The following is a 27919-nucleotide window of genomic DNA, read 5'->3' as shown; positions in this document are numbered from 1 at the left end:
CATCTCTTCTGTCTTCATCTTAGCTGTGTGCAGGAAAAGGACCTGTGGTGACGTCACTCCGGTCATCACATGATCCATCGCCATGGTAAAAGATCATGTGACGGACCATGTGATGACCGGACTGATGTCACCACAGGTCCTTTTCCTGCACACAGCTAAGATGAAGACAGAAGAGATGCCGGGCTGCGCGATCAAGTGGATTAAGGTGAGTTAAATCTTTTTTCTTTTTTTTAACCCCTCCAGCGCTATTGTACTATGCATTCTGTATTCAGAATGTATTATTTCCCCTTATAACATGGTTATAAGGGAAAATAATAGCAATCTACAGAACACCGATCCCAAACATGCTGATTTTTCTCACGTGCGTTCAAAACGCATTACAATGTTTTGCACTCGCGTGGAAAAATCGCGCATGTTCCCGCAACGCACCCGCACCTTTTCCCACAACGCCCGTGTGAACTCAGCCTAAGGCTATGTGAATAGAAAAATAAAAAAGTTAGGACTATGGGAAGGCAGGGAGTGAAAAACGAAAATGCAAAAATGGAAAATTCCAGTTTCTTTAAGGCCTCATGCACACGACCGTTGTTGTGCTCCGTATCCGTTGTTCCGTTTTCAGTGATTTTCTGCGGACCCACAGGCAGCATCACTGAGGGGGGGGATCTGTGGATGACACTGAGGGGGGGATCTGTGGATGACACTGAGGGGGGGGATCTGTGGATGACACTAAGGGGGGGGATCTGTGGATGACACTGAGGGGGGGATCTGTGGATGACACTGAGGGGGGGGGATCTGTGGATGACACTGAGGGGGGGGGATCTGTGGATGACACTGAGGGGGGGGATCTGTGGATGACACTGAGGGGGGGGATCTGTGGATGACACTAAGGGGGGGATCTGTGGATGACACTGAGGGGGGATCTGTGGATGACACTGAGGGGGGGGATCTGTGGATGACACTGAGGGGGGGGATCTGTGGATGACACTGAGGGGGGGATCTGTGGATGACACTGAGGGGGGATCTGTGGATGACACTGAGGGGGGGATCTGTGGATGACACTGAGGGCTATCTAATGAGGGGTTTGGGGATGTTGGGGTGGGAGGTCCTGGAGGGGTGTTTGGGTGGGAGCTCTGGAAGGGGTGGGAGGTCTGATAGGTATGTGGGGGTGGGAGATCCGGGAGGGGGGGCCATAATTTTTTTGCTATGGGGTCGAGTCATTTCTAGCTTCGCCCCTGATTGGTAAGATTGGGCGGGCACTGGAGCAATAGAGCGCCCTGCTGTAGGAGAAGCCGGCGGGAGATGAAAGGAGGAGGGGCCAGCTCCTGGTGGTGTCGGGCACAGGGCGTAAGATATGTGCCCTCTTCACAGACATAATGCTCACACATGCCCCCTCACAGTAGTTATTCCCAGATATGTGCCCCCTCACAGTAGTTATTCCCAGATATGTGCCCCCTCACAGTAGTTATTCCCAGATATGTGCCCTCTTCACAGTAGTTATCCCCAGATATGTGACCCCTCACAGTAGATATGCCCAGATATGTGCCCTCTTCACAGTAGTAATGCTCACTCATGACCCCTCACAGTAGTTATGCCCAGATATGTGCCCCCTCACAGTAATAATGCCAAGATATGTGCCCTCTTCACAGACGTAATGCTCACTCGTGACCCCTCACAGTAGTTATGCCCTGATATGTGCCCTCTTCACAGTAGTAATGCTCACTCGTGACCCCTCACAGTAGTTATGCCCAGATATGTGCCCCCTCACAGTAATAATGCCAAGATATGTGCCCTCTTCACAGACGTAATGCTCACTCGTGACCCCTCACAGTAGTTATGCCCTGATATGTGCCCTCTTCACAGTAGTTATGACCGGATATGTGCCTTCCGCACAGTAGTTATACCCTGATATGTGCCCCCTCACAGTAGTTATGACAGATATGTGTCCTCTTCACAGTAGTAATGCTCACTCGTGCCCCCTCACAGTAGTTATGCCCTGATATGTGCCCTCTTCACAGTAGTTATGCCGATATGTGCCCTCCTCACAGTAGTTATACCCAGATATGTGCCCCCTCACAGTAGTTATGCCTGATATGTGCCCTATTCACAGTAGTAATGCTCACTCGTGACCCCTCACAGTAGTTATGCCCAGATATGTGCCCCCTCACAGTAATGGCCCTTAAAAATGAATGCAAAACGTCCGGATGACCAAGAAAAGGATGCGAAAAATGGTCATGAAAAACTGAGTGTCCGTTTTTTATGGCTTTTTTTCACATGTGAATGTAGCCTTAAGAGGTCATACAAAAAAGTCTCACCACTGAACACCAGATATTTGCCTGCTGCTGAGAAGAGCATGATGTACTCGGTATTACTTTTTTAACTTTATTCACAGTACAGGATCTTCACTGATGTAAAGGGGGTACTAAGGGACAGCACTACTGCAGGAGGCGCACAAAGGGGGCATAACTACTGTGTGGACACATCAAGGGGACATTCTACGGAGTGGGGGCACTTAGGGAGCATCAGTACTGTGAAGAGGGCACTAAGGGGGAATTCCACTGTGAAAGGGACACTGAGGGGAGATAACTATTGTGTGGGGCACTAAGAGGGGATTTGTCGCCTCTTGTCCAGCGCTAGTAAATGTTTTATTTACGGTATATATCTTTTAAATAACTGATTGGGTGGGGGTTGCAGGGAAGTAACTCAAGGTGGGAGCCAGCATTTTCTAGTTATGCCACTCGGTCCACTATTAGATTGTGGTCTGTTTGGCCACCACTGTTTTAGTCAATTGATACTTGAATTTTGTGCCATGTCTTATACTTTCTGTGGATTTTTTATTTATTGGAAAAGTTATACAATTTTAATGTTATTCATCAATAATAAAATGTATTTTATTCTTGGCAGATGACTTTACCAGGAACTTAGAGAAACATCTGGTATCTTCAGATTTTGAAGTAGAGGATTGTGGTATCACACGAGATACATTTGAAGAGCATGCCAATATGCGAGATATACCCTCATCCAATCACAGCAACAATGCATCATTTGATTCTTTTAAACAGGTCCGATCTTCTGATTCATCACAGACTGTAACACAGAATAAAGGTCACAGAAGAGGTGCTAAACATCAAACCGCTCACATAAGAGGGAAGCCATGTTTATGTTCAGAATGGGTTAAATGTTTTAAGCATAAATCAGTTCTTGTTATAAATCAGAGAAATCATTCAAGAGAGAAGCCATTTTCATGTTCAGAATGTGAGAAATGTTTTCACAATAAATCAGACCTTGTTATACATCAGAGAAATCACACAGGAGAGAAGCCATTTTCATGTTCAGAATGTGGGAAAAGTTTTCACAATAAATCAGTTCTTGTTAAACATCAGAGAGTTCACACAGGGGAGAAGCCATTTTCATGTTCAGAATGTGGGAAATGTTTTAACCGTAAATCAAATCTTAATACACATCAGAGAATTCACACAGGGGAGAAGCCATTTTCATGTTCAGAATGTGGGACATTGTTTAAGCATAAAGCAGCTCTTGTTAGACATCAGAGAAATCACACAGGAGAGAAGCCATTTTCATGTTCAGAATGTGGGAAATGTTTTAACCGTAAATTAGGTCTTGTTATGCATCAGAGAAATCACACAGGAGAGAAGCCATTTGCATGTTCAGAATGTGGGAAATGTTTTAACCGTAAATCAGATCTTTATACACATCAGAAATTTCACACAGGGGAGAAGCCATTTTCATGTTCAGAATGTGGGAAATGTTTTCACAATAAATCAGATATTGTTAGACATCAGAGAATTCACACAGGGGAGAAGCCATTTTCATGTTCAGAATGTGGGAAATGTTTTAATCAGAAATCGGCTCTTGTTGTACATCAGAGAAATCACACAGGAGAGAAGCCATTTTCATGTTCAGAATGTGAAAAATGTTTTAAGATGAAATCAGAACTTGTTATACATCAGAGAAATCATACAGGAGAGAAGCCATTTTCATGTTCAGAATGTGGGAAATGTTTTCACAATAAATCAGTTCTTGTTAAACATCAGAGAATTCACACAGGGGAGAAGCCATTTTCATGTTCAGAATGTGGGAAATGTTTTAACCGTAAATCAAATCTTGATACACATCAGAGAATTCACACAGGGGAGAAGCCATTTTCATGTTCAGAATGTGGGAAATGTTTTCACAATAAATCAGTTCTTATTACACATCAGAGAAATCACACAGGGGAGAAGCAATTTTCATGTTCAGAATGTGAGAAATGTTTCAACCATAAATCATCTCTTTTTAAACATAAAAAAAAACACATATAAGAGAAGCCATCTTCATGCTTAGCCCGTTAGTGACCTCCCTTATGTGTTTTTATGGTGTTCACTAACTAGCTTTATTTCTTCAGATACTCTTTTTTTTTACAGGGAGATAAAACAGTGCCAAAGGTAGCTGAGTGCTTGGAGTGATGATTGGGACCATTGTGAGAGCTCCCCAAACAAACATAGTCTCCTGTATTGAATGAATATTGGTAATCAAAGGACAGCTCCAGTTACAAGTGAAACTAAGTTATTTTTTTTTTTTATACATCTCCTCGAAACACAAATGTTTAGTCAGAGAAAAAAATATAAACTGTTTCCCACCCTGCCTGTGATTGGTATGGGGACCCTCCATTCCTGCAAATACAGGGGCCTATATGTGAAAGTCCAAAAAATAGAGCTGGATTCCCACAAGAGCTGGTGTCCAGACATGTGGAAAAAGGGGTGTCATTCACACTTGTAAATGGCCAGTTATTTGCAGTCAAGTGGAATGACAGATGGGATGTAACATAGTTTATAAGGCTGAAAAAAGACATCTGTCCAACCAGTTAGGCCTGTTATCCTGCAAGTTGATCAAGAGGAAGGCAAAAAAAAAACTGAGGTAGAAGCCAATTTTCCCCACTTAAGGGGGAAAAAATTTGTTCCCGACTCCAATCAGGCAATCAGAATAAGTCCCTGAATAAACGACCCCTCTCTAGTAGCTATAGCCTGTAATATTATTACACTCCAGAAATACATCCAGGCCCCTTTTGAACTCTTTTAGTGAACTCACCATCACCACCTCCTCAGGCAGACAGTTCCATAGTCTCACTGCTCTTACTGTAAAGAATCCTATTCTATGTTTGTGTACAAACCTTCTTTCCTCCAGATGCAGTGGATGTCCCCTCATCACAGTCACAGTCCTGGGGATAAATAGATGATGGGAGAGATCTCTGTACTGACCCCTGATATATTTATACATAGTAATTAGATCTCCCCTCAGTCGTCTTTTTTTCTAAAGTGAATAACCCTAATTTTGATAATCTTTCAGGGTACTGTAGTCCACCCATTCCAGTTATTACTTTAGTTGCCCTCCTCTGAAACCTCTTTAGCTCTGCTATGTCTGCCTTGTTCACAGGAGCCCAGAACTGTACACAGTACTCCATGTGTGGTCTGACTAGTGACTTGTAAAGTGTCAGGTCTATGTTCTCGTATATGCAGAGATCTGGCAGCACTACTGGACCCAACAAGCAATTGGGAAAATCATACAAAATACCTTAAAAGTTGGTGGTGGTAGTGCACACAGATGGGGGTCTTGGCTGATGATCCCAATCGCATTGCGCGTCTGCCCTTCAATGCGGCGATTACCTAGCACACCTGTGTGTTAACTTTCATCACACCTGTTTGCGCCATATGGAGGACACCCAGTTGGGAGGAGTTTCCTCTGGGACCCTTCACTATTGGCTACTTTGGTGGGAGTTTTAGAGAAGTTGAGAGATTACAGGGGTATTTATACCTGGCCTGTGATCAGGAGAAACTATACGCCCCCTGAAGAAGCGAGGCAAAACGCGCGTCGGGCCAGGAGCCATCACCTCATCCTCGTCTGGTTAGTATAGGCTGCTCCACTGTTTATTGTATTTTGTATTGCTTGTTGCAGGCAGGTCAGCCATTTGGCCTTGCTCACATTGTCTTTCTGACCTCCCTGCAATAGTATTGCGACCCATGTGTACTTTTTTGTGACGTGGTGGCACAATTGAGACTACGTGTCTTCTGTGTGATTATTATAGGTTATTATTACCATGTATCACAGCAGTATGGACAACACTGTGTCTCATTTAACCCTATGCATTATTTGACTTACCAGTCTAGGACCATTGGTGGCTCCGTGCACTTGTCACTTTATCCTCCTGCATTTTTTACCACTAATTGTACCGCTGTATGTGTATTATCCATTATTTGTGTCTTTCTATTAATAAAGATTTACTAATTATATATGTGTGAGACTTTCCAGGTTTTCTATTTATCTACACACATATTCTCTTATATGCTAGCCTAACATCTTTGGTTGTGTATACAAATTTTTCCTGTATTTTCTACAGAAGGCTGTTCCTTTAAAGGGATTATGAATTTCCATTCACAAGATAGCTCCTGGTCTTCCCAGGTGGATGCAGTATTTGCAGGGGGCACTGTGGCGGTGGGGGACCCAGGTCAGAGGAGCACTGCTGAGCTCAGGGCTCAACTCAAACATATGTTGCACAGAAGGATGAAGGTGTGGTGGAATAAAGCCACCCTTGAAAAATATATCTCTAGAGGATTGATACCGAGAGGCTTAAGGGTCCAGACCTTTCCTTCATACGGTAGAGATGATGAGGACTTTTGTAAAAAATGCGAGTCTATCTGTGGCCTGTGTTCTGGCTCTCTCATGCGTTTGATTGTGGAGCTTAATACAAAAACCCTAACGACACTGGAATTAGAGATTGGCACAGTGGAAGACCAGATATCTCAAAAATTATCCACAGAGGAGCTCGAGGCCTTTAAAAAGGAGATTGATTGAGGCCTTCATTGCATGGGAGCAGCAAATCAAGGCCGCAAAGAAAAAAAAATTCCAACGGGATCGCTGGAGAAACATGGTACAGCAAACACAGACACGATCCATGTCTGTCTCATGTAACACCCTTCATGAGTGACGACGGAAATCCCCCGACAACCAAGGGCCAGAGGTACCCTAAACGGTTCCCCAAACGGAGAGGGGTCACGAGCCAGTATACTGGCCAAGCTGGTAACCACCTTTTTTCTGTAGTGAAGAACCTTCACCTTTTCGCAAGAAAACTGTTTTTTAATTTTATTATTTAGTGGTAGAAGTGATCCGAATTTCCCGACAAGATCTGAACAAGAGGCCTTAACGACACTCAATGCACTTTTGGAGGAGCAAGACGTCACACCAACCGTGGGTAAGTTCCCCAAACATCTCCTCCCTAAATCCCAAAAATTTCCTCTCCTATCTATGTACCCCAATGTGGACATATTTGTTAAGCTGGTTGAGGCGGAACTACGCATGATCCCCATTGGGGGAGGAAGGGATAATTGCACCAGGGGGGAGAGTGCAGCCCTTCGTGAGATTGGGGGTTGGAGGGATGTCGTGGTTAAGCCGGCGGATAAGGGTGGGAACATTGTACTGTGGCCAGCCATCCTGTATGAGAGGGAGGCACACAAACAGCTGAGTAAGGGTGACTGTTATAGAAAACTCACCTTCAACCCGTCTATCAAATTCAGGGCTGAATTGGAGCTCCTGCTGAGGACGGGGGTGGACACTGGAGTTCTGTCTGAACAGAAGTGCTCCCACCTTTTGCCTATCCACCCTGTGATTCCAACACTTTACTTTCTCCCCAAGGTACACAAGGCCCTGTCGAACCCACCCGGGAGACCTATCGTCTCTGGAACCAATGGCATGATTTACACCATTTGTAGATACGTTGAACATTTTCTACATCCTTTGGTGGAGGAACTCCCTTCATATTTGAAAGACACGATGGATGTTTTGAAGAAAGTTGAGAGCATTCAGTTGGAATCTGACATGTTGATAGCCACCTGTGATGTCGAATCGCTCTACACCTCGATCCGACACCAGGATGGATTAGAAGCAACACAATTCTTTCTACAGACAACCAACTGGGGTAAGGATAAGTGTAGTTTCATACTGTCTTTGCTTGAGTTCGCGTTGACCCATAACTTTTTTACGTTTGGGGGTTTTCTCTACCTACAGCTCCAGGGAACAGCGATAGGGGCGTCCTGTGCGCCCTCGTATGCAAATCTGTTCCTGGGGCTGTGGGAGAGGGAGATCCTCCAGACGGATCCCCTGCCAATGATGAGCAAGGTCCTTTATTGGGGACGTTACATCGATGATGTGCTCATCATTTGGCAAGGGACTAGAGAGGAATTTGGGCTCCTCATTCGTGAGCTCAACAACAACAATAAAAACATTAAACTCACTTTTAAGGTGGGTCGGACCAACATGGAGTTCCTGGACGTGGTCTTTCGGGTGGATTCGCAGGGCCTCTTGGGGACGGATTTGTATAGAAAGGAGACGTCTGTCAACTCTCTTCTCAGCGCACAATCGGCACACCCCAATAATCTCATCAGAAGTATACCAGTGGGCCAAGTCCTTCGGGCAAGGAGGGTCTGTTCCATGGATTCCTCCTTTGAATTACAAGCAGAGGACCTACGACATCGTTTCCAGCAACGTGGCTACGGTAAGCAATGTATAGATTGAGCGTATTTGAGAAGTAAATCGGAGAAGAGGTCTGATCTTCTGTTCAAGAAAAGGAAACAGGACTCTGGCGATGAGATCCGATTGATCACGAATTTCCATAAACAATGGAGAGAATTACGTGCGGTCCTAACCAAATACTGGGGTGTGTTGCACTTGGATCCTCAATTACAAACTTGGGTTCCCCAGTATCCACGTATCACCTATCGTTGAGCCAAAAACATCAGGGACCATTTAGTTCGGAGCCACTATACGCAGCAGGCTCCAGGTCTCTTTGGCACAAAAGGTGCACCTTGGGGTAGCAGAGAGTGTGGCAAGTGTGTGGGATGTGCCAATATGGACAGGGCCACACACTTTTGGGATTCTGGCCACACTAGGGAGTTCAAGATCACACACCCCATAACATGCACCACTATAGGTGTTATTTATTGGGCCATTTGCCCCTGTGACCTCATATACACTCACCTAAAGAATTATTAGGAACACCATACTAATACGGTGTTGGACCTCCTTTTGCCTTCAGAACTGCCTTAATTCTACGTGGCATTGATTCAACAAGGTGCTGATAGCATTCTTTAGAAATGTTGGCCCATATTGATAGGATAGCATTTTACAGTTGATGGAGATTTGAGGGATGCACATCCAGCGCATGAAGCTCCCGTTCCACCACATCCCAAAGATGCTCTATTGGGTTGAGATCTGGTGACTGTGGGGGCCATTTTAGTACAGTGAACTCATTGTCATATTCAAGAAACCAATTTGAAATGATTCGAGCTTTGTGCCATGGTGCATTATCCTGCTGGAAGTAGCCATCAGAGGATGGATACATGTTCTCATTCTGTTTACGCCAAATTCGGACTCTACCATTTGAATGTCTCAACAGAAATCGAGACTCATCAGACCAGGCAACATTTTTCCAGTCTTCAACAGTCCAATTTTGGTGAGCTCGTGCAAATTGTAGCTTCTTTTTCCTATTTGTAGTGGAGATGAGTGCTACCCGGTGGGGTCTTCTGCTGTTGTAGCCCATCCGCCTCAAGGTTGTGCGTGTTGTGGCTTCACAAATGCTTTGCTGAATACCTCAGTTGTAACGAGTGGTTATCTCAGTCAACGTTGCTCTTTTATCAGCTTGAATCAGTCGGCCCATTCTCCTCTGACCTCTAGCATCCACAAGGCATTTTTGCCCACAGGACTGCCGCATACTGGATGTTTTTCCCTTTTCACACCATTCTTTGTAAACCCTAGAAATGGTTGTGCGTGAAAATCCCAGTAACTGAGCAGATTGTGAAATACTCAGACCGGCCCGCCTGGCACCAACAACCATGCCACGCTCAAAATTGCTTAAATCACCTTTCTTTCCCATTCTGACATTCAGTTTGGAGTTCAGGAGACTGTCTTGACCAGGACCACACTCCTAAATGCATTGAAGCAACTGCCATGTGATTAGTTGACTAGATAATTGCATTAATGAGAAATAGAACAGGTGTTCCTAATAATTCTTTAGATGAGTGTATATTGGCCTAACATCCAGAGAACTTAAGCGGAGAGTCAGGGAACACATTCTCTCCATTGAGGCTGCCAAAAAAGAAGAGGACATATTGCAGCTTAAGACACTGGCCAGGCATTTTAAGGAGCGGCACAACTGTGATGGATCCCTCCTTAGGTTTAGGGGGATTGATCGAGTCATTGTGTCCCCAAGGGGTGGCGATTGGAAAAAGATACTCGGCCACAAAGAGACAAGGTGGATCTACACCTTGAATACCAACGCCCCCCTGGGTCTCAATGAGGGTAACAGCTTTATACCTTTCCTGTGAAGTATCCAGCAACACTTGTCCCTTAACTTCATCCTCTCTACCTTCTGTGTTCAACATATTTTATCCTAGCCCTGTTATTTATATATATGCTCTGCGGTGCTCCCTCTGACCTGCTGTCCCATAATACCGACTGTTTTTATCAGTTACTTATGTTTTAATTTAACCCTCATGTTTTTAACGGTCTTTTGAATCATTAATTGCACGGTTCTCCTGTTCACTTCATTTATGTGAATTATGTTTTTCTAGAATTTGCCAGGACTAGGCGATGTCCATCAGATATGTCACGGGTGCCCTGTATTGTTGGAATTGAATACATCGTCTTATGCAACCTGCCCATTCAGGCTCCCCTTCTCCTGCCTCATCGCTCCATCTGTTCTTGGAGACAGTTTATATCCCATTGGGCCGTCTAGGTCAAGGAGGATTCCAGACTTGGACGGATTCGGACTGAGCTTCATGATCTATGACCCATGTTGTTCCTACTGAGAACAACAATTCTGCATATATAGCCACTGGGTGGCCGGTACTATTGGGCCACTCTGCATGGTCCTGGGTTTTTTGGTATATACTTACACACTGTTGTATACAATAATATATATATATTCTAGTATATTATTTTTCATTCACACGTCACTCTTTGCACTTCTTTTTCACTTGCACTGCTTTCTTCCTTTCTTTTTGGGCACTGCCTTATTATCTTGTTTTAGCATATAGTCATGCTGTCCCTTCAGGGACCACTTCCTTTCTCGCTGTGACTTGTACTACAGCCTTTCGGTGATTGCTAGACTGCACTACTTTGTATAGTATTTGCTGGTGTGGGTTGCCGGATGGTTTTGGGTCCATCGGCACCTCACCTCTAAACACATCCTTATGAATATATCAGCCCAGAATTTTCTATATGTATTATTGTTTTATATGCATTGCTTTCATTTTATACTTATAAACGTCTGCAGGCGCATATTGGGTCGGTCCATGACCCTCTTGTCACTTTTATGGGTATAGTTTAATGTATATATATGGATTTTAGACATAGATTCTCCAAGATCGTTTTGTTTCAGCCTTATGTATGTGTAGTGACACTTACTGCCATGGCTTTATATGGCGCTGGTGTCCTCACATGGGCGGATCATATGACTTGTCGGCTGGTGTGGGCGGTCCGGGACTGTGTTCCGGCCCACCACCTTAGCCGCGCTCCTGTAGTCATGTGATTACTCCCATATCCTTAGGGTCATTGTGGTTCTCCTCTGTTTCGCAGGGTGCGCATGCGTCATCACCGGGTTTACAATGCATACAACCATGGTAGTTCGTCTTCACGCCGGCACTATCGCGGGATCTCTATCTTGTGCGGAATGACGTTCCATTGTTACGTCCCTGGTTGGTGGACTATGCGCATGCGCTGAACTAGGTTTACACCGAGCGTATCTTTCCATTTCTGCCTGCAGCTACTCATTAATGCGCAACTTCCAGGTGTGCGTTGCGCGTCTGCCCCTCAATGCGGCGATTACCTAGAACACCTGTGTGTTAACTTTCATCACACCTGTTTGCGCCATATGGATGACGCCCAGTTGGGAGGAGTTTCTTCTGGGACCCTTCACTATTGGCTACTTTGGTGGGAGTTTTAGAGAAGTTGAGAGATTACAGGGGTATTTATACCTGGCCTGTGATCAGGAGAAACTATACGCCCCCTGAAGAAGCGAGGCGAAACGCGTGTCGGGCCAGGAGCCATCACCTCATCCTCGTCTGGTTAGTATAGGCTGCTCCACTGTTTATTGTATTTTGTATTGCTTGTTGCAGGCAGGTCAGCCATTTGGCCTTGCTCACATTGTCTTTCTGACCTCCCTGCAATAGTATTGCGACCAATGTGTACTTTTTTGTGACATGTGGTGGCACAATTGAGACTACGTGTCTTCTGTGTGATTATTATAGGTTATTATTACCATGTATCACAGCAGTATGGACAACACTGTGTCTCATTTAACCGTATGCATTATTTGACTTGCCAGTCTAGGACCATTGGTGGCTCCGTGCACTTGTCACTTTATCCTCCTGAATTTTTTACCACTAATTGTACCGCTGTATGTGTATTATCCATTAATTGTGTCTTTCTATTAATAAAGATTTACGAATTATATATGTGTGAGACTTTCTAGGTTTTCTATTTATCTACACACATATTCTCTTATATGCTACCCAAACACATTTGGTTGTGTATAGTATATCTATAGGGTTGAAGAGCTTATGGGTTTTTGTATCAAACCACACCTTAATTATAGCATGAAGTGTAGAAGATAGAAAAGGAGCTTTTAAGTAGTGGTATAAAGTTGAGAAGTGCATGTAACAGATGCGAAATGTCACAATTTTTGAGCAACCCAAGTTCAATTCGTACCCAACTCTTATAGGTATCTTTTATCCATAGTTATTTCAGTTGAGACAATATCACCGATTTATAATATAAGGAAAGAGAGGGGTAGTTTACTCCTCCTCTGGATAGGTGTGAAAACAAAATACTAGATTTGACCCTGACTCTCTTTCCATTCCATATACATTTTGTGTTAATGGTTTGGGGGTTTCTAATGAAGGAGCGTGGGATGTATATTGGTACGTTTCTGAAGGTGTAGAGGATTTTTGGTAGGATCATCATCTTGGAAATCGCTATTCTACCTAGCCAGGAGATGCCGAATGTCTTGTAGAAGGACAATACTAAGTCCAGTATGGCCGTCCCTCTAGTCGGGTCCAGAACAAGTTGGGAAAGGTAATTGTCTTTGGTTATTGCCAAGAACATGTTTCCTTTATGAGATGTACAGGTTTCAGTTTTCCAGTCTATATCTGGGTAGTTAAAGTCATCTATTTTGTTTAGTAGTAGATTTTCTGTGGACTCTGGTATATTAGGTGGTTTATAATAAACTCCTATTAGTATTTTATTTTTATTTTTTTTCTCCATGTATTTCTACTCACAGTGATTCCACCTGTTCATGTCCCTCACTTATATCTTCTCGGACTGTGGGCTTTAGACAGGACTTTACATACAGGCAGACCCCTCCCCCTCCCCGGTTTTGACGATCCTTTGTAAACAGACTGTAACCCTGTACATTAACCGCCCAGTCATAGTTATCCTCCAGCCATGTCTCAGTTATTCCCACTATGTCATAGTCCTCCTCACACATCACTAATTCCAGTTCACCAGTTTTATTAGTCAGGCTTCTGGCATTAGTATACATACAATTAAGAGGTTTATGTATATTTGTTACCCTACACCTTTCCGTCTGAACTGTTCTACTCCCTCCTTCCATTCCTCCCCCAGTTCTATTACCTTGCCCCACTATCTTCCCCTCCTATAACGTAATTACCCACCCAGTCCCTAGTTTAAACACTCCTCCAACTTTCTAGTCATCTTCGTCCCCAAAACAGCTTCCCCTTGCCTACTGAGGTGCAGCCCATTCCTACGATAGAGTCTGTAGCCGACAGAGAAGTTGGCCCAGTTCTCTAGGAACCCAAACCCCTCCTTCCTACACCAGTTCCTGAGCCACTTGTTAACCTCCCTAATCTCCCACTGCCTTTCTTGTGTGGCTCGTGGTACAGGTAGTATTTTGGAAAACACCACGTTTGAGGTCCTTGCCCTAAGCTTGTGACCTAAATCCCTAAGATCATTTTTAAGGACTCTCCACCTACCTCTGAGCATGGGACAGCACAGGGGTAGTAATAGAGAGAGGGGCTACCACTGATAAGAGTAAGCTTGTCTGCGTGACACATCGTAAATCTATGGGAGTAGTGTATCTTTCAGCCATACCTGGTGAAGCACAAAACCAGGGCCTGATATAAAAGGATAACAATCTGCCTATTCTAGCCCCGGTCTGTTCTACCCCTATAAGTATTTGTAACATTAAAAAAATGTCAGCTGTGGACTTACTGGACACCTGTCATCAGTAATGTGCAAGTTCTCCCAAAAAGCGACCCCGGCTAGGATTGCCTCATTACATAGAGGCCATTACTCGTCTTCCTAGAGAAATATCTTCTTAATCTGCACACCCTGACCAAAATGTACCTGTAGATAAATCCAACAAGTGGGGTCCCCGCCACCCCTGTATTTGTAGAAGTCATGTGGTTCACTCATCTCACATGGATTTACCACTGGGAATCCTTGATTTTTTTTTTTATTTCTTATGTCCCACCAGCGATGGATTCTTTAGTTTTATAATTAAAGATGACATGATATAAAATATATTCATTGGATATGTTACATTTGTGACCATTTTCAGTTAATAAATTTGAGTTAAGAGTTTGTGTGTTAACCCTTGCTACATCTGTACTTCTAGAAGTAATGACGATAGCTCGGAGGGGGGGGGGGGTAGTCATTCTTTACTGTTCTTATGGATGGTTTTGGACGCTGCCCCATAATATATTCTGTCGGTGATTGCTTGTTTTGTGCACATAGTGGTTTCTACCTTGCCAGGCAGGGTCGTTATGCCGCACAAGCATCACTTGCCACATTTGGATGCCCCAGTTATAAAGAAAATTGCTAAATAAAAAAAATAAGTGTAAATGTCCCACCTGCCAAAATGTATGGTATTTTAAAAGTATCAAAATCTATCATAAAATACAAGTGAGAAAAAAATAGAAAAACAGTCCACACCTGCCGAAACCGTCAGCATAGTCGGCCTTTTCACATGAAACAAAAAAAACTATTAAAATGACCAAAACCGAGAACCAATTTTAACAATTTATTTTGGTGTCAATTTGCATATTTAAAGAATAAGCAAAGATTTAAAAAAAATCTCCAGAAACATAATAATAAAGGACCCCTTTGTGACATGTAAAAACAATAGCAAAAATTTGGTGGGCTGCACAAGAAGTAAAAATGATGCTTGGACCATTAAACCGCCCCATGCTCTAAATGACTATAATGAGTATGTCATTAAAGGGGTTTTCCAGTAATGTGATCTCGATGGCCTGTTGTCAGGATAGGCCATAAGTATCAGATTGGTGGGGGGGTCTGACACCTTGTACCCCCACCAATCAGCTGGTCTACAGTAGCTCTGGCACCAGAACTCCACAGATCCATCATATCCACAGATATGTCTTAGACCGAGGTGGGGACCAATCACTTCAGTTGAAGCTGCTCCGACATAACCGGATTGATCCACTACATGTTGGAAAAGTTTTTGAAATTCATATAATTTTAAGGGTTAACAAAGTGATTTTTGTAAAGACTGTTGACTTGGGTAATAAAGCACAACTGCAGAGAACATCTGGGTCAACAGTTTATAGAACATCCTGCCTCATCATCCTGTCATATTCTATAGAAACATCCTGTTATATGTGCTATGCAAAGTATCGACTAACCTGCCTAGTTTATAGAGATTATTATTGTAACGCATCCGCTTCCGTTAATGGACGCTTCCTAGCTTGCGCCGAGGACCACAAGCACCGCACTGGACACCACAAGCACCGCAGACTCCACAACCGCCGTAGCTTAACTGGAGCCGCGCCGTCTTCCTTCCACCCTGAATGAACCTCCAGCATTCAGGACCGTGTGGGAAAGATCTCTCCTCCAGGGAATATGCAGAGCATAGCAATCCCCAGCGTGATGCAGCAATTCCCTCCAATAACGAGACGAGGCTGCGTTTTGAAGGGTTAGAAAAACATGAACTGAACTGAACTCTTTATTGAGGGCTACCCGCCCGTATTTATGCAGGTCCCCACAATGCATCATGGTTTCCTCCTCTCTGCCCTGGAGACACCCGAAGAGCAATTCAATTATCTCCCAGGACAAAGGGACATCACCAATACACATGTGAGAACAACAGGAGAGGAATCACCACCCAAATACACAAAATCCTCCCTTCTGTCTGGGATATAATTATGGATTAACATAACTATCACAGACAGTAAAAATACAGTTTTTAAACATACACTGTAACTTTAAAACCATACATTCCATCTCCATAAAAATTACATATTTAAACTCAGCTTACATCAAACATAAACACTTCCAAAAATCACACAAATCCCTCCAGCGGATCAAAAGTTTAGTGAAAGTCCTTTATGACCGACCGCAAGCACAATTTCCTGCCCAAAACAGTTCCATAGATTTGGGCTGTGCAGTCGGTCAATTTCATGCAGAAAAACGACTAAGTCCCATCTTCGAATGGGACTTAGTCTTTGGAGCTGAAAGTTCAGTATGGAAGAAGGTAAGGGTCAGCGGCGTTCGTGTATCCGCGCATCCGATTCCAGCTCCACAGAATCCCCAGCATACACCGCTGACCGCGTTCAGTCCCACCAACAGTCCAGACATGCGGCACAGTTCTGTCACACTGTTCCTGAAGGGCAACATGTCCCGGGGCCATAGTCGTAGGGCAGGAGGCTAGCCATAAGTCCTCTACAATGCCCAGTGGCAAATGGCAGTTTGTCACAATTATTATATAGCTTATTTCTTTATTGCTTACATAAAGAACCGTATATATAATGCCTGGACTCCTAGTATAATCAGACAGCTGCTTAGCAGAGCTTGACAACATTGTATTGTGTATTATTTGGTTGTCTCACTGTCGGCAGGAAATAAAGATTGCCTCCCTTCTGATTCAGATGACTTCGTTTCTCAATTGATAGATATTTAAAATAAAACTAAGCAGATGGAAATATATTTCTGATAAAGATTTTGAATATATATATATAGAATATGTGGAGTTAGGATTTAATGCCTGCCCATTTGCTCAGGTGAAGGGAATTGGCAGAGGAAACAGGCTCCAAAGGTGGTCCTGCTTCAAAGCAGACCCTGTGGTTACATGTCACACTCGGCTCAGACAAGCTGGCAGCTCGGCTCCACTGATGGGGGGGGGCTGAGTTGTTCAACAACTATAAAGAAACTCCCCAGACATCATGGAACCGGGAGTTCATAAGGAATTATGAACTGCCCATACATCTCATAAATACACAGTTGACGTCTTTGAGACCCTGGGACCGAGACAGACGTTCTCCCGGTCTTTGTTTGCCTGTGGGACATAGGGAAGGGGAGATACGGAGAACTACTTCCGATGAGGAGCTAGGATCCATAATGGGTTTTTGGATCTCTGGCTGCCAAGCCAAAAGGAGGGAGAGTGGGATCTTCCTGGGGGGAAGGACCACCTAAAGTTTAAGTGCTCGTGCAGGGTCATGGAGTGTCATGTTTGGAGGGACCTAGAAACTCTCTGTCCTCACTGCCTCCCTTGTGACTACAGCTAAGGATTATATCATCCAAGAATTCTACAAGATTACAACTTTGTAATCATATGTATCTGGTAACTGACTTTTATCTGTAAACTCTCACTGTACCATCACCTGTATTTACATAGCTGACCATTGTATATATTCTGTGTATATAGTGTTATGTGCAGTGCGCCCTTAAAGGAGTTGTCTCACTTCAGAAATGACATTTATCATGTAGAGAAAGTTATTACAAGGCACTTACTAATGTACTGTATTATTATTATCATCCGTATTGCTTCCTAGACTAATTTTTCCATCACATTATACATGTCTTATTTCCATGGTTATGACCACCCTTCAATCCAGTTCCACACTATAGGGAAAAGTGCTGGCCTATGTTCGTTCCTATGGTCCCGGCCACCAGAGAAGCCAGTTCTTTTTTCTTTAGTGTGCAAGCACGGCCACCAATGCTGGATTACAGGGTGGTCGTAACCATGGAAACGCGACATGTATAATGTGATAGAAGAATGAGTCTAGCCACCAAAGGAAGCAATATGGACAATAACAATATATTAGTAAATGCTTTGTATTAACTTTCTCTACATGATAAATGTTATTTGCGGAAGTGAGACAACCCCCAAGGCAATTAAATATATAATATATTCTTGCGCTGTTCTGTTGTCTCGATCCACGAATCCACATGTCTGTGTCTCTGTATTATGTTACATGCTACCTTGGTTGGTTTATGACCTGATATAACCCTGTTAATGGACCGGGATTATATCTAACGAGGAACTGGTGGCAGTCTACTGGGCTAGCAGGGCTCTGTCTCACTGGGGCAGTGAAAGGGCTCTCTTAGCCTGTCAGGGTTGTGAGAGAGTGTTGTGCCATGATGGAGGTAGCGTGGGCCACCCTCTCTCACTGTCTCTGCCCGTGTGGACAGGGGGTGTCTGTGTAAAACTGTGCCAAGCTGACCTTATGTACTCCCAAGGATGGCGTAACATCAAGTCTTGGTAACCAGTGCCGAAACCACACCGCGTGATCCCGACGTACAGTGACGTCAGGCGGGTCTGCGAGGTACGGTACGTCACTATATGTATAAGCAAGATATATATATATATATATAATTTTTAATAAAGTTTAGCAATTTGTTTCAGTATAATTAAGTACAATATCTGACTAAAACATTGTCAGAATTACTTGGATGAGCAAAACTATTACAGTTTAATTATTCTCTACTGAAGTGACAAATGACAGATTTCCAAACCGGCCACGAAGTGGTTAGAATGTAAGAAATCAGATGTTAGACGTCACAACAAGGGTTGTCATCTGTGGCATAACTAGTGTTATGGGCCCCAGAGCAAACTTTGGATCGGGGCCCCCCCCCCTTTGCCCCCATCTCATTTTTACAAAGAGGCGGCAAATTTTCTTTACACTAAGGGCTCTTTCACATGAGCGGATGCCATGCGGGTAATCACCTGTGTGAAAGACAGCCAAGCCCCGCTCCAGACGGCAGAGACACGGAGCATTAACATGATTAATAATGGTCTGTGATCAGTGAGATAAAGTTGTCACCGTGATTTTGTAGTAAAAAGATCACAGAGAGGCACGGAGAATTATCAATCATGTTAATGGTCCGTGTCTCTGCTATCTGGAACAGGGCTTGGCTCTCTTTCACGCAGCGGATACCATGCACTAGATCCAGTGTGTCGCTAGCATCGGCATGATGTCCACTGAAAAAATAAAGAATAATCACATAAGGAAGGGATGATGACTGCCCCTGTGAAATCACCAGCAGGGGGCGCTGTGCTGGCCTGTAAGACTGAGCCATGCCAATGTATAGCAGGGTAATCTAGGACATTTCCCCTAAGTGCTACCACACGGTAATGAAGCCCACCTTGTGGCCCCTCACAGCAATGAAGCCCACCTTGTGGCCCCTCACAGCAGTTATGCCCACCTTTGTTCCTGTCACAGTAGTTATGCCCACTTTTGTGCCCCTCACTGTAGTTATGCCCAGATATGTGCCCCTCTCACAGTAGATATGCCCAGATATGTGCCCCCTCACAGTAGTAATGCCCAGATATGTACCCCTCACAGTAGTTATGGGCAAATATGTGCCACCTCACAGTGGTTATGGCCAGATATGTGCCCCCTCACCGTGGTTATGGCCAGATGTGTACCCCCTCACAGTAGTTATGCCCAGTTATGTGCCCCCTCATAGTAGTTATGCCAGATTAGGTGCCCCCTCAGTAAAAAAAATGCCCACTTTTGTGCCCCCTCACTCTTGTTATGGCCCCCATTTTGCGTCCAGTCTGCATGAAAAAAAACACATACCTTCTTCCCTGATGACTTGCTCCCACACTCTCATCGTGCTGCTGGCTGTGCTGCAGTGCCATGTGCGACCTGCAGGGGGAGCACCAGAGCTCAGAAGAAAAGTGAAGCAGGGAGCTGAGAGAGCTCCCTGCTTCACTCTGGAGACGACAGCCTGGCAGTGACAAGAACTGCCGGGCCCAGGGCGCATAATGTACATGTTTAAAGAGCGCTCTGACGGGACCCGAGATTGTCACTGTACTTCATGCTGGGCCCCGTCATAGCGCTCCCATTACATGTGAGCACAGTGAGCCCCCCTGCCGGGCCCAGTCGCAGTCGCACCCTCTGCGACCGCGATCGTTACGCATCTGGTTGTCACGATACCCAAATTTTGATTCAGTTTCGATACCATAAAAAAGTATTGCGATACTCGATACCATTTGATACCACGCGAAAAAAATAAAACGCCAAAAAAAGCAGCGTGCATTTCGCATTTTATGGAACGTCCGGCCCATGATCGAACAGTCCTATTCTATTTATGGGAGGACCAAGGGGGTAGTTTTTTTCTGTTAAGGTGTTTACCGCCTAGATTTTTTTAAAATATTTTGATAGTTTGGACTTTTCAGACGTGGCGATATGTGATATATTTATTTATTGTTTATATATAAAATTGTGAAAGGGGTGATTTATACTTAATATTTTTTTTTTTTACTTTTTTATTTAATAACTATTCCCCCCTTAGAGGCCAGAACCTGGGATCTTTTAATCCCTTGTCCCATTCACCCTAATAGAGCTCTATTAGAGTGAATAGGATCTCACACACTCCCTACTGCCCTGTGCATAGTACACACAGCAGCAGCGAGATTACCATGGAGGGCTTTAGTAGCGTCCTGGCTGCCATGGTAACCGATCGGAGCCCCAGGATTACACTGCTGGGGCTCCGATCACATTGGCCACTGCACCACCAATGGGAGAGGGGACCCTGTGGCCACTGTCACCAATGATTTTAATATGGGGGGGAGGGGAAGGGCGCACTGCGCCTCAAATTATTTTAATACTGGGGTGGGGGGGGCGCACTGCGGCACCAATGATAATTACTGTTTATTACAGGAGGCTGCAGAATCACATAGGGAGCTGCGATCAGCGGCAGTTAACCCCTCAGGTGCAATTTATGGTTTTTAGATTTACCTATGGAGCCTCAGGCTCTGATCTTTCACTACATACGTCTTGAGAAGGGGGGGGGGGCAGTCTGGCTGTCCAACTCAGATCCCGATAATCTTACATTCTATACTACTGATAGCCAAAAGAGTTTTGCTTCAACGTTGGCTTATGGTTACCATGCCAGATATTTCTGTTGTGATCTCTGAATTGAAGGTACTGTTGGGTTTTGAAAGAATAGAGGCAGTAAGACACAAGGAGTGTTCGGCTTCGAAATTTTTAGCAAATGGCGAACATTCATTACTACACACTTTAGTCCCGAAGATATAAAGGAGTTGGTCAAACCCTTCCAGTACACCTCCTGGTACCTTAAATCATCTTTATGTGATACCCTGGGTCCCCTGGAAGTGTAGCCCTGCCTTTTCTTTTCCCCTCAACCCTCCCTCCTCCTCCCCACTATTTTCTTTCCCTCCCTGGTTTTTTGATCACTGTTTTATTTATCTTAATTTAATTTGAAAAAAGCAGTCAGATTTGCATGTGTAAGGCTTATGTTCCTTTAAATGCTGTACCGACCCCTCTGTTCTTGTCTTGGGAACATGGGGGATATATTGCTGTATGATTTGTGTGTACATGACCCTTGTTCTTGTCATTCTGCAAATCTGCTTCAAATAAACAGAATAATATATTTTTTTTAAAACAGTGTAAAAAAAGCAATTTTAATAACCTGCTCTATAAAAATATCACATGACCTAATCCCTCAGATGAACACCGTAAAAAAATAAAAATAAAAATTGTGTAAAAAAAGCCATTTTTTGTCATCTTACATCACAAAAAGTGTAATAGCAAGTGATCAAAAAGTCATATGCACCCCAAAATAGTGCCAATCGAACCGTCATCTCATCCTGCAAAAAATGAGACCCTACCTAAGATAATCACCCAAAAACTGAAAAAACTATTGGCTCTCAGACTATGGAGACACTAAAACATGATTTTTTTTTTTGTTTCAAAAATGAAATCATTGTGTAAAACTTACATAAATAAAAAAATTGTATACATATTAGGTATCGCCGCGTCCGTGACAACCTGCTCTATGAAAATACTACATGATCTAACCTGTCAGATGAATGTTGTAAATAACAAAAAACGGTGCCAAAACAGCTATTTCTTGTTACCTTGCCTCACAAAAAGTGTAATATAGAGCAACCAAAAATCATATGTACCCTAAACTAGTACCAACAAAACTTCCACCCTATCCCGTAGTTTCTAAAATGGGATCACTTTTTTGGAGTTTCTACTCTAGGGGTGCATCAGGGGGGCTTCAAATGGGACATGGTGTCAAAAAACCAGTCCAGCAAAATCTGCCTTCCAAAAACCGTATGGCATTCCTTTCCTTCTGCGCCCCTGCCGTGTGCCTGTACAGCAGTTTACGACCACATATGGGGTGTTTCTGTAAACTACAGAATCAGGGCCATAAATATACAGTAGAGTTTTGTTTGGCTGTTTTAACCCTTGCTTTGTAACTGGAAAAAAAATTATAAAAATAGAAAATCTGCCAAAAAAGTGAAATTTTGAAATGGTATCTCTATTTTCCATTAATTCTTGTGGAACACCTAAAGGGTTAACAAAGTTTGTAAAAATCAGTTTTTAATACCTTGAGGGGTGTAGTTTCTTATATGGGGTCACTTTTATGGAGTTCCTACTCTAGGGGTGCATCAGGGGGGCTTCAAATGGGACATGGTGTCAAAAAACCAGTCCAGCAAAATCTGCCTTCCAAAAACCGTATGGCATTCCTTTCTTTCTGCGCCCTGCCGTGTGCCCGTACAGCGGTTTACGACCACATATGGGGTGTTTCTGTAAACTACAGAATCAGGGCCATAAATATAGAGTTTTGTTTGGCTGTTAACCCTTGCTTTGTAACTGGAAAAAAAAAATTAAATGGAAAATCTGCCAAAAAAGTGACATTTTGAAATTGTATCTCTATTTGCCATTATTTCTTGTGGAACACCTAAAGGGTTAATGACGTTTGTAAAATCAGTTTTTAATTCCTTGAGGGGTGTAGTTTCTAGAATGGGGTCATTTTTGGGTGGTTTCTATTATGTAAGCCTCACAAAGTGACTTCAGACCTGAACTGGTCCCTAAAAATTGGGTTTTTGAAAATTTCTGAAAAATTTCAAGATTTGCTTCTAAACTTCTAAGCCTTGTAACGTCCCCCAAATGAAATGTCATTCCCAAAATGATCCTAACATGAAGTAGACATATGGGGAATGCAAAGTTCTAACTACTTTTGTAGGTATTACTATGTATTATAGAAGTAGAGAGATTGAAACTTGGAATTTTGCTAATTTTTCCAAATTTTTGGCAAATTTGGTATTTTTTATAAATAAAAATGACATTTTTTGACTCCATTTTACCAGTGTCATTAAGTACAATATGTTACGAAATGGCCTGGATAAGTCAAAGCGTTTTAAAGTTATCACCACTTAAAGGTCCTTAAGGTGAAATAAGGCTGTGTCCTTAAAGGGTATTCCCAGCTTGCAAATTCTTCCTCACCTGCAGTCACTCTGCTGTTCACTTCCTGGTTTTCTGCTGCTAAGGCTGGGCGGGTTTAGGCAGCTAGAGTGAAGGCCGGCCACACCTCCTTATGACATCACACTGAGAACTCAGTCCCTGCGTGCTAGTTCATGTGAAGAGTATGACTCATCAGTTTGGCAGCCTGCAGTGTCTGTGAGGCCATGTGAAGTGAGCTAAGTGTACAGTAACACGTGGCTGTTCTGCAGAGTTTTACGGTCCATTCACACGTCCGTCGTGTGTTCCGAACCCCCAAATTGCGGATCCGCAACACACCCGGCCGGCACCCCCTATAAAAATGCCCATTCTTGTCTGCAGCTGCGGACAAGAATAGGACATGTTCTATCTTTTGTGGTGCTGTGGACTGGAAGATCGGGGCCGCGCTCCGCAAATGCGGATGCGGACAGCACACTGTGTGCTGTCCGCATCCATTCCGTCCCCATAGAGAATGAATGGGTCCGCACCCGTTCCGCAAAAAATCGGAACGGATGCAGACCCATTTGCGGACGTGTGAATGGACCCTTACACACAAAATCTCTGTCTGATCTCTTACAAACCCATTTTGTTTATCAAAAAATATAATTCCATATTATACATTAGCTCAAACGCTTGTCAGCTAGTAAACGTATAATCTGTGCTTTTGTCTCCCATAAAACATGACCATCCCCCACCCACCAGCACTGATGCAGATTTGTTTCCATTACAGCTGTACTCCAGTTGTGTATAAACCTTACACTATGTATCTGTATAGATGCATATACAGCTCACCTACATGTGTCTGTTTATCTCTTCAACCAGCACTGTGGCTGAATAGTCTCATATACAGCTCTGCTACATCTGTTTCTCTCTTCCATCATCATTGATGCTGACCCACCACATATACAGCTCTTCTACATCTGTCTATTCCCTTCCCCATTAGTACTGTGGCTTAACAGCAGCTTATTCAGCTCTGCTACATCTGATTCTCTTTTCCACCAGCATTGATGCTGACCCTCCACAAATATATATCTCTGTTACATCTGTCTATTCCCTTCCCCATTAGTACTGTGGCTGAACAGAAGCTTATTTAGCTCTGCTACATCTGATTCTCTCTTCCACCAGCATTGATTCTAAACCGCCAAATATACAGCTCTGCTACATCTGTCTATTCCCTTTCCCATTAAAAATGTGTCTGAACAGCAGCGTATTCAGCACTGCTACATCAGTTTCTCTATTCCACCAGCATTAATACTGAGCCGCCACATATACAGCCCTGCTACATCAGTTTCTCTCTTCCACCAGCATTGATGCTGACCCGCCACATATACAGCTCTGCTACATCTGTCTATTCCCTTCCCCACTAGAACTATGACTGAACAGCAGCATATTCAGCCCCCCATATGCCTCCATAAGTCCCCATATGCCTCCATAGCCCCCAATATGCCTCAAACAACCCCCATAGCACCTCCATCTGGGGAGGGGGAGGGGGAACTGCCCACTAATGATTTCGCCCCAAGAATTTTATTTTTCAATCAATACGGCCATCCTGAAATTGAAGGGGGGGGGGGATGTCTGGCCGGCACAGTTATACACAGCGGCGCAGCCCCGATCTCCTCACTATTCACTGAGGAGATCCGGGCTGCGCTGCTGAACGTTGAAAGCCTGGGAAACATCTGCGCAAGCGCGGCCAATGGATGCGGCAGGCAAGCGGTGGCCGTATCCATGGGCAGCAAATATAAACAATGGAGTAGGAGAATAGAATTTTAGAGAGAACAGTAGGGATTTTTTTTATGCAATATATTTAGTCAAATGTTCACTGGGGGGTATATAATCAAATACATTATGATCATGAAGATTGGAATACCCCTTTAAGGAGTTAAATGGTTAAAAAAACAAAAAACATTTATTAAATATAAAAATTCCATAAAAAGAATGACACTTTTTTTCATTGAAATACGCTTTTCAATTAAAAACATCGCTATAAAAAATCTCCCCCATATGTTTGGTACTGCCACGTCAGCAACGGCCCAGACTATATACATATCACATAAATTATCCCCTACGGTGAACGCATAAAAAAAAAAGACATAATTGCTAATTTATTCTTAGTTGCCACCGAAAAAACTTAATTACAAGCGATTTACTCCAAAATTATACCAATGAAAAATACAAGTTGTCCCGCAAAAATCAAGCCCCCACACAACTCCATAGAAATAAAAATAAAAAAGTTATGGGTTTGGGAAGCGGCAATGCAAAAACATTTTTTTCTTTAAAAAGAAAGGGGGGTTTTCTTGCAAAAAAGTAGTAAAGTGTAAAAAAACTATATGTATTTGGTATCACTGTAATCGTAGTGACCCAGAGAATAATGATATGTTATTTATACCAAAAAATGAATGCCGTAAAATTTATAACATAAAAACGCAGTGGCAGTATTGCTGTTTTTCCCCATCTCCCTCCCAGAAAGAGTTAATAAAAGTTAATCAGAAAGTTATGTGTACCCCAAAATAGCGCCATCAAAAACTACAACTTGTCCCACAAAAGACAAGACCTCATAAAGCTATATAGACGGAAAATTAAAAAAGTTATAGCTCTTGAAAAAAAAAAAAGTTTGGTCAGCAAGGCCCAAAACAGGCTGGTCACTTATAAAAAAAACAATTGACAAGAGTTCAGTTCTAACGCATAACACGTTTTGAGGACCGGCCGTCCCCTCCTTCAGGTGCAACAAAAGCCTGGACCAGAGGGCGTTATACATATCCAGGAGATCTCAGAGACGTGGACTGGAGCAGGGGGCGTTGTATATAAGATATATTCAGGAGATATCAAAGACGTGGACTGAAGGAGGGGGCGTTATATAGAAGACATATCCAGGAAATCTCAGAGACGTGGACTGGAGGAGGGGGCGTTATATAGAAGACATATCCAGGAAGTTCCGCACACAAAATACAAAATTTTATCCGGTTATGTCCCGTACAGATAGTATGGACACTTTCCAGGAGGTGCTGGAAAAAGAACTGAAAAACATTGAGATAGAGAGCAAAAATACAAGCTATCACAGCAATCTTAGCGCATCCCAAGCCCAGGCAATCCAGGAGTTACAACAGTGTGATTCCCTGTTTATGAAAATGGCGGACAAGGGGGGGGGGGGGGGGGGGGTCGTCATGGACAAAGAAATCTATGGCAACCAATTACGGGAGATGTTGGCTGACACATCCACATACAGTAAATTATTAAAAGACCCATTATGGGAATATATGGAAAAATACATGTCACTGTTACAGAAAGGAAAAGATTTGGGTATCTTCAGTGACAGAGAATATAAGTACCTGTGTGTGGATGCCCCAGTCATACCCATTATGCATGCCTTGCCTAAAGTCCACAAAGGCGTCCACCCCCCCCCCCCCCTCGCCCCATAGTTTCTGGCATGGGCTCCCTGACGGAGCGCTTGGGCAGTTGGCTGGACAATGTTCTCCAGCCACTGGTCAGGCGCACCCCAGGGTTCCTAAAGGATACAGCGGATGTACTACGGGCAATGTACAAATTTGTATGGGAAGAGAACTACTGTTGGATCACAGCAGATGTGGTCTCTCTCTACCCCTCTATTCCCCACGGGGTTGCTCTGTTGGCGATGGAATACCATCTTCACCGATATACCGGACTTAGTTCCGGACATGTGGATTTCATCTGTGAAATGACAGCATACCTGTTAACTCATAATTATTTCATGTTTGATGGTGTGTACTACCTACAGACCCGCGGTGTGTCAATGGGAGCCAAATTCTCACCATCACTGGCTAATTTGACAATGTCATACTGGGAGGAGAAATATATTTATAATGTGAACAATCCTTTTATGCCTGGTTTGGTCTGGTACGGCAGATACATCGATGACGTGCTCATGGTATGGGCCGGCGGTGTGTCTGCCGTCCCAGACCTCCAGGCATATCTAAATAACAACAACTATAATTTACAATTTGTATGTACAGCACATGCTTCCCATACAAACTTCCTTGATTTGACACTCCGCGGGAGTCCAGGAGAGGTAGTACACACCATCACCTACAGGAAAGAAGTGGCAGGCAATTCTATTTTGAATGCCAAAAGTCACCATCCTATCCACACCATCAGAGCAATAACCGTGGGTGAATTTACACGTACAGCTAGAAATTGTAGTGAAGTGGAAAAGTTGGAAGGAGAATTCAACAAAGTGGAAAAAAGACTGAGGGACAGAAATTATCCAGCTTGGATGATAAAAAGGGGGAGAGAGATAGCATCACAGAAAGAAAGAAAAGATATGTTATTTGGAAAACCAAAAAATAAGTTCGGTAAGAAGATTACTGCTGGCGTTGTCGGGGCTTCTG

General features: G+C 43.6%; 1 protein-coding gene, 1 long non-coding RNA gene and 1 pseudogene across 2 annotated transcripts in view; all 3 read left to right on the top strand.

The window, feature by feature from the left end:
• LOC121003531 (gastrula zinc finger protein XlCGF26.1-like) overlaps positions 1 to 4627 on the top strand; it is a 181462-nt gene extending 176835 nt beyond the window's left edge. The window contains exon 3 of the mRNA XM_040435427.1: positions 3289 to 4627. Within this exon, the coding sequence (XP_040291361.1) occupies positions 3289 to 4316 (1028 nt within the window). The 3' untranslated portion in view covers positions 4317 to 4627. The remainder of the gene's footprint in view (positions 1 to 3288) is intronic.
• The window catches only part of LOC121003527, a 1246211-nt pseudogene that overhangs the window by 667865 nt on the left and 550427 nt on the right, over positions 1 to 27919 (top strand).
• Positions 8991 to 15675, top strand: LOC121003632. The gene is made up of 3 exons (XR_005779573.1): positions 8991 to 9001; positions 12673 to 12674; positions 15521 to 15675. It is a non-coding gene; the product is annotated as an uncharacterized LOC121003632 (long non-coding RNA).

The sequence above is a fragment of the Bufo bufo genome, chromosome 6 (genome assembly GCF_905171765.1).
Source record: "Bufo bufo chromosome 6, aBufBuf1.1, whole genome shotgun sequence".
Taxonomy (NCBI): Eukaryota; Metazoa; Chordata; class Amphibia; order Anura; family Bufonidae; genus Bufo; species Bufo bufo.
This window is presented reverse-complemented; position numbering and strand designations above follow the sequence as displayed.